The sequence below is a fragment of the Nestor notabilis genome, unplaced genomic scaffold (genome assembly GCF_000696875.1).
Source record: "Nestor notabilis isolate BGI_N333 unplaced genomic scaffold, ASM69687v1 scaffold21474, whole genome shotgun sequence".
NCBI classification, from domain to species: Eukaryota; Metazoa; Chordata; class Aves; order Psittaciformes; family Psittacidae; genus Nestor; species Nestor notabilis.
The window spans coordinates 1,431-9,373 of record NW_009927196.1 but is presented as its reverse complement, the minus strand read 5'-3'; the positions used below and the strand labels follow the sequence as shown (position 1 = coordinate 9,373).

At 50.2% G+C, this 7,943-nt stretch overlaps 1 protein-coding gene across 1 annotated transcript; it reads left to right on the top strand.

Moving 5' to 3' along the window:
• Positions 1-4: 4 nt before the first annotated feature.
• FOXRED2 (FAD-dependent oxidoreductase domain containing 2) lies at positions 5-7,184 on the top strand (the record flags this gene model as incomplete). The annotated part of the gene is made up of 8 exons (XM_010013959.1): positions 5-393; positions 1,880-2,131; positions 2,635-2,904; positions 3,618-3,784; positions 4,381-4,546; positions 4,935-5,176; positions 6,035-6,205; positions 6,919-7,184. Coding segments are annotated over 8 exons (1,923 nt in total), but the record flags the coding sequence as incomplete, so codon positions are not given.
• Between the last annotated feature and the right edge of the window lie 759 nt (positions 7,185-7,943).

Below are 7,943 nucleotides of genomic sequence, written 5' to 3'. Positions count from 1 at the left end.
AGCGTATTTCCTGCAGCGAGCCGGGCGGGACTATGTGGTCTTTGAGCGGAGCCACGCTCCCGGCAGCTTCTTCGCCCTCTACCCTCGCCACCGCAAGCTCATCAGCATCAACAAGCGGTACACGGGCAAATCCAACAGTGAGTTCAACCTGCGCCACGACTGGAACTCACTCCTCAGCCACGACCACCGGCTGCCTTTCCGGCACTACTCCCGCGACTTCTACCCCAGCGCTGACGAGATGGTGCGTTACCTGGAGGACTTCGCTTCCTTGCTGAAGCTGCAGGTTCAGTACAACACGGCCATTATTCATGTCACGCTGGAGAGGGATGAGCAAGCCTGGAATGGCCACTACTTCATCCTGACCGACCAGGACAGGCAGAACTACAAGTGCAGGTAATGGGCGAACCCAGGGCTAGCCACGCTGCTCTCCATGGGTGTCTTCAAAGGTGCTAGCACAGCGTGCCCAGAGAAGCTGTGGCTGCCCCATCCCTGGCAGTGTTCAAGGCCAGGTTGGACACAGGGGCTTGGAGCAACCTGCTCTAGTGGAAAGTGTCCCTGCCCATGGCAGGGGGCTGGAACTGGATGAGCTTTAAGGTCCTTTCCAACCCAAACCATTCTGTGATTTTACGTATCCCGTACCGCTGCTGAGCTCCCTTCCTAAAAACCTAGAAGTTACCCAAGTAAACATACGGAGTTTATTTCTCACCTCTCCTGGGAAGCTTAGCTCTACAACAGCAGGTTTGCTGGCTGTCACTTGGAGGTGAGCTGGCAGGCAAGCTTGGGGGGGACAGAAGGCAATCCCGGGCACCCACGCACCAGGAGCTGCGTGAGCAGGGCTGGGACAGCAGGCAGTGCCTCTAGCCTCGGCTGCCTGGTGTTTCCATCCAAGTCACAAAGTTTTCTCTGATTTAAGTAAAATTTACAGAGAAAGATAAAGGGATTACTGCACTTCGCTTTAGTGTTAGCAATTAGTGACGTTGCTAATGTGTTTTTATGACTAGGAGGTAAAGTTTTTAAATATCAAAATCATCTTCTATCCCCCTTAAAAACTAGTTTTATTTTGCTGGACTAAAAGGCAATACAAATTTTAAATCAAAGTAATTTTTTATTCAACATTGAATCAACCTGTGAAACTTTAGTGTTATATATATTGTCAGTGAGTACATGCAAGCAGTACTTGCATGTTCTTGAACAGTGGAGGGAGGTGAAGGGTCTGGAGCACAAGTGTGATGAAGAATAGCTGAGGGAACTGGGGGCTTTAGTCTGGAAAAGAGAAGGCTCAGGGGGGACCTTATCACTCTCTACCACTACCTGAAAGGAGGATGGAGAGAGGAGGTGGCTGGTCTATTCTTCCAAGTAACAAGTGATAGGACAAGAAGAAACAGCCTCAAGCTGCGCCAGGGGAGGGTTAGATTGGATATTGGGGAAAACTTATTCACAGGGAGGGTGATCAGGCATTGGAACAAGCTGCCCAGCCCCTGGAAGTGTTCAAAAACTTTGTGAATGAGGCCCTCAGTGACATGATTTAGTGGTGGCCTTGGCAGTGCTGGGTAAAGGTTTGACTTGATGATCCTGAAAGTCTTTTCCAATCTAACCGATTCTATGATTCTATGTTTATGTACAGCACCCACACTGACTTTTGCTATATGTAACAGTATTCCTAGTTGTTCTTGCTGGCCTGAGGGCAGGGAAGAGAGGAGCAGCTCATTAGGTGAAGCTGGGGAGAAGTTTCTTTTGAAACCATGATCTCCGCAGCTGATCCAGTGCAGGGTTTATATCATAGCCATCCTCCACAGCAGGAGGAAGGAGTGATGAGACAGAGCCATGGGCTGTGATCCCATAATTCCTGCATTCCCTAATGCTATCCCTGTTTTTGCAGCTGCTTGTTGGTTGCCACTGGGACATGGGTCCCCAACGTGGTAAACTTCCCTGGCTCAGAATACGTCGAGGGTTACGAGACTGTGTCCACCAACCCAGAGGATTTTGCTGGCCAAACCGTGCTGATCTTGGGCCGAGGGAACTCAGCCTTTGAGACTGCAGAGAACATTCTGGGTGTCACAAATTTCATCCACATGGTGAGCCGGTCCCGCGTGCGCCTCTCCTGGGCCACCCACTACGTCGGGGATCTGAGGTAGGAACTGCTCCTCTTCCTCTTTCTATGCAACTGGAGTATAAACCTGGACAATCACTTCTTGCCCAGGCAATGAGCCAGACTGGCACTGGAGGTGCTGTGGTCCTGGGGGTTGCTGAGGAAATGTGGGGGCTTTTATCTTTAGGCCCTTGGTTTAAAGCAGTCCAGGATGCAGTTGCTGAGCACAGGAGCTTGATGAGAGCTCTTCAGGGTCTGTGTGAAATAGGAAAATGTCCCTTTGGAAACTGTGTCATAAAAAAGTGATGGGTCTTGAGTTGTTCCCTTGCTTGCAGTCACAGAGGAGAGCTGAGAGGTTGACTGCATCCTGCAAGGGCAGTGAAGGTGTTACCTGTGCAGTTCCTGGGAGCCCTGAGGCTCTGGGGATAACCTTTGCACTGAAGAGGAATGTGGGATACCTGGTAAAGGTTTCCTGTTTTCAGCAGCTGAGACAGAACCTCTCCTCCCATCTGTTAGCCCTTCTTACATTCTCCTTTTTTTCACAGAGCGATTAATAACGGCCTGCTGGACAACTATCAGCTGAAATCTCTGGATGGGCTTCTGGAGGGTGACTTGGAAGATCTGGCTATCGTCAAGGACAAGAAAGGGAAGCTGCACATCACGCTCCGGTTCTACCTGGAGAACAGGAACATCAGCGCAGGCACTGACTCCATCACCCTCCCGCAGGATGAACTGGATAATTTTGCCCCGCGTGCACCTTACGACCGTGTCATCCGCTGCCTGGGCTGGAAGTTTGACTTCTCTATCTACAACAGGTGAGGGAGAACCAGGATCTCCAGGGAAGCTGGTGCTTGGAGTGAAGGGCCTGAGTATGGATGAAGGGGAAGAGCAGGTCCTCTCCTGGCAGCATTGCCTGGACCTCCATGTGCTCTGAGCTAGCTGGTGCTGCACAGTCATTTGTTTATGCTGCAGCTACAGCTGTGTCACAGTGGGAATGTGTGTGCCGCTGTCCCAACAGTCTGCAGGGTTGACCAAATGGCAGTGGTGGGACCTGGACATGGAAAAACCTGTCCCTTTAGAAATCTTGACCTGCCAGTCCTGTGGAGAAGGTTAGCAATGTTATAATGTTTTGGGCCGGGGTTTTTTTGAATGAGGATGGTACACGTACAGATCGCTACAGAAAGGTGTTGTCTGCTTTATTTTCCTTGAGGATGCAACCTTCACTCTACCTTGGTTTGTTTCCTAGAACATCCTGCAGTTGAAAATGGTACTGCTAACTTCACTGTCTTCCAAAACTCACTGTCAGCAGTTCAGGCTAGAATTTGTTCTTGTCCCGAGCTAACTTGGGATGAGCATCTTTGTCTTCTGGAAGGTCCTCACTGAAGTAGTAGATCCCACTGAAGACAGTGGGGGCATGAAGCAGTGTCTTGCAGTGGCTGCAATATAATGTGTATATAGTATCAGAAACCCCTTTTATTTTTTCACCCAAGCCCTTCCTGACAGCCTGCTCATGTCTTTTGCACATCAGATCCCTTAAAATGATGCCAGGGAAAGGGGACAAAAAGAAGTATCCTCAGATCAAACCCAACTACGAGTCCACAAGCACCCGGGGGCTCTTTGTTCTCGGCACTGCTAGCCATTCCATTGATTTCAGGAAATCTGCTGGGGGCTTCATCCATGGATTCCGGTATACAAGTGAGTACTGGGCTGTACAGAAAGGGCAGAGATGGCAATTGGTCCTCCCTTCAGAGGAAAAATTCATAGCTAACTGCTGGCAGTAAGAGCAACAAAACACAGTCAAGCTGCAGCTGCATCATCCGAAGCAGAGGAGAAGTGACTTGGGGTCATATCTGAAGTTTTGGGTTCTCTGTCTTTGTTTTGTCTTGTGTCTTTTCCCGTTGTCTCTATGTTACACAATAGATTTTGGCCTGCCAGATGCTCTGCCTTATGACAGGCTGTGGGTGAGAGGTCTGTGCTGTAGAGTTAAAACCCAGTGGCTTTGGGTGGTAGAGAGAATTTCTGTCTTTATGTGCGTGCTCATCCTTATCATAACAAGACTGCTCAGAAGTAATGAAACATCCCTTAGGACCCCCCGTCCGCTCACCAAACACTTAGCGTCACATCAGCTTTCAGAGGGCATCTCCACTGCAGTTACCAGCAATTGGGGTGGGAGATCCTAAGCACAGATGAGCTGTAAATATTATTTATTGTGTCCTGCCAGTTATCTGTGTGATTTCTGAAATAAGCTTGGATGTGCAAATAAGCTGCCCTTGTTTCTCCCCATGTCTTAGCTCGTGCAGTCCACCGCCTACTGGAAAAGCGTCACCATGGTGTCTCCTGGCCATCCACAGTCTACCCTGTTACACAGCTGACCAATTCCATCATCAAGCGGGTGAACGAGGCCTCAGGCCTCTACCAGATGTTCAGTGTTCTGGCTGACATCATACTGCTGAGAGAGTGAGTGAGTAATTATTCCCAGCACTGCACTCCATCATTCCATTCCTTTTTTCTTGACCACCGCTTCCCGTGCTGCCACCACATAAATTGCTCCATTGCTGCCTAAGGACGTTACAGTCATGTAAGCAGCCACGTCAAAACCTGTACCAGTGCCACAACTGGTGCTGGTATGCCCAATTCTGCCAAGTACTTCTCTGTCTTAAAGGGTCCAGACCTTCCCTTTAGGCTCAGAGGAGTAGTACCCTTCTACTATCCCCAGGAAGAAGCTTTCCTTGAGCAGTGCATCTGATGGCTTTTTGGCCTTAGCCTGGACCAGCTGAGGGGGTGTTGGATCCCTGCTGGCTTTTCTCTAGTGGAAAAATCTGGTGGTTGTGGTTGCAATTCACAGGAATGCTACAGCATTTGAATACCTGGAAGAGTACCCAGTTGGAATCCTGGCTGAGCTGGAAACACAGACAGGGAGAAAGGCTCCCAGTGGGCTGTTTGTCGTCATCATGGAGTATGGGAAGAATTTCTCTGGGGCTGACAAGGATGTCTTCTACTATAACCGAGCTGTGGGAGAGGCACAGCATGCCTGGCAGTCCAACTTTTTGCACCCTGTTATTTACTATTACAAACACCTCCCAACAGGTAAGCCTTCCTGATACGAGCAAAACTTGAGAGGGATAGAGATACTTCAGAGACACAGAGGGGGCTGGGACCTAAAGGCATTGCACACCCTTCTCCTCCATTTCCTTCATGTCCATCCTCTGGGGCACCCACCACCACTGTGTGAGCTGAAAAAAAGCTGGGAGTTGGCAAGGAGTTTCCATCAGTCAGACTGATGCACAGTGGGAGAGTTGTACGAGAGACCTCACGCTTGAGAATAGAAACAAATAGGCATGCTGGGAGTTTCCCTGTTCCCAAAAAGAGGGACATTGCTTCCCTTTGGCTGGCACCCTCTGTTTATTTTGCAGAGTCCTGGCAGATGAGGCCAGGCCGTTCAGTGTTACCACCAAAAGAAAGCTGGTCTCTGTGGCCAGCCCAGGTCTGAGAGGTCACACAGTGAGAGGCAGCCAAAGGCAAGGGTTTGAAGATGGGTGTTACAGCCAGCAAACAAACGTACTCAGAATAGATTTTCTTGGGAAATAATTGTGCTGAATCTTCATCTTCAGAAACCTAGGGTCAGGGTCCAGCCTGCCTTGCACAGGAAGAAGCATGATGGGTAGCAGTATTAAAGCTTGAATAGAGCTCAGTCCGTCTGGCAGTCCCTGCCGAGGGGGAACAGGAGTGAAATGACAGGAATACTGCAGGCAGGGACAAGGGGCAGCTGTGCAGTGGCAGGGCTGCTGAGGACAAAGCTAGCAGAGGGGATTGCAAATGAAAGTCAGGTAGGGATTAAAAGGTCAGGACAAAAGCTGAAACAGCTGTGGTAGCTGCTTTCCACTGCCCAAGCGTTTTTTAATGCTCTTTTGATTCTGAGAGATTCCATTAATGTTCTCTTGGCAGAGCATGAGATGAAACTTCGACCCCCAGATTGGCCTCTCCCCCGCCCCGATGCCATCCATCACATTGTGGAGGACTTTCTGACAGACTGGACAGCCCCGAATGCCCACATCCTGCCCCTGAGGCGGTTTTTGGAGAACTGCCTCGGCACTGACTTGCGCAATTTCTTTGCAGGTAATTTGTGCACAGGGTGGAGGTGACAGGAGGAGGGATGTGAGGGACAAGCAACAGGAGTGATCTCCTCTGCAAACAGCTGAGGTCTCCCCATGGTGTGCTGGTGGTCTCACTATCAGTCACACTTCTCTGATCCACACTCCAGGTGATAGAAGATGCCAGTGCTGTGTGTATGTTCCCAAATACCCTTTGTCCCTGCTCACCGTCAGAAAGAGACTGCCCCAGGTGCACCTAGATTAGGGAAAGGTATATGAGGTTGGGTTCAATCCCTTTTCTAGCTTCAGCTTTCCTTCTTCCTCCATTATCTGAACGTTCCTTTATGGCACCGGGTACCAGATCTCTTTTCACATACTGATGATAGGACTGCTTGGGAAATTAAGAGTGCTGGTCTGGGAACCTCCTGCAGGACCTCCACGTGGCACACAGAGGGATGCAGTCCTGTGGTACAAAGAACATGCCAGAGGGCTGCAAGCTCAAATCCAGCTCCTTTTCCTCTCGGAGCAGAGGCTGGAGCTCCCACCCTGCATCTCCTCAGCTCTGCATAATGAAGTCAATTACTCCTCTGCCATCCAGGGCAGGGTGTCGGGTGGGAAACTCCGGTCGCCTTCCCTTGTCCTCTCTGGTTTTTGTTTTGAATGAGTCCTCAAGAGTTTACGGGAATTTTTCTCCGCAGGGTATCTGCTGAGTCTGATACTTGATCCTTTCCCCCACAGAGTCCTGTTTCCTGTTTGCCCTCACCCGTCAGAAGCTGCCTCCCTTCTGTCGGCAGGGCTACATGAGAATGCAAGGTCTGGAGGGGAGTGAGGGGCTCCAGCGCCACGCGGTAGAAGCTGGCCTGCTGCAGGATTACAGCATCACAGACTTCTTGGGTGACAGACCCCCTGACAGCCACAAAGGGTCAGAGGACCAGCTGCTGAGAGATCATGCGGTATCGGTTCGTCCACTGCAGCATCTCGTTAATGCCAAGGATGAGCTTTAACCTGTCTCCCTCTGCACTGCAACTCAAAGGTGCTGTTGTGACAACACTGTAACGGAGATCCACAGCAGGATTCTGCCCTGCCCCATGCACCTTCTACATCTCCTTGCCTTCCACTTATCATGAGTTGCCAAAGACCTGCTCAGATCTTGCTGTTACAAAGAGGACCAACGTGCTTTAAATGATAAGTGAGGGGCTAAAATCCAGCAGTGCTGAGGCTCCTGTGTTGTCCTTGCGGAGTTCAGAGTCACTTGAAGATGGTGTTGGTGTTTATCTCACGGACCAGTACTCACAGTGACGTCCAGGGGTCACAGAAGAGAGTGCAGGATCACCTGGGTAACTTACAGTGTCATGTCCCACGTCAGAGGTGACCCGCTGGCGGTCTGTGGCAGCCTGGTGCAGGATCTCTCGTCCTGGAGTGCCGTACGATGTGTATACTTGACGGTTTATTTCTATGCTGAATCCTAAAGTGTCACTCCAGACAAACTCCCTGGTACTTTTCCTGATTTCAGTTAGGGCAGTTGTGTAGCTCAAGTGGAGAGGGGTGGTTTTTACTGACTCTATAGGTCGGATAATTTGTCATTTCAGAAGAGCACTACAAGGGACCCTTCCCTCCAGGAAGGATGAGCAGCTTGCCTGGAATGATGGATACACAGAGACTTACACTGGGTTCAGCTCCACTCACGGTTTTTCTTCCACCCCAAGCAGCCTGAAAGGTTAGCCCCTGTCTTTTATAAAGCATGACCAATAGTTCTCCTGTTT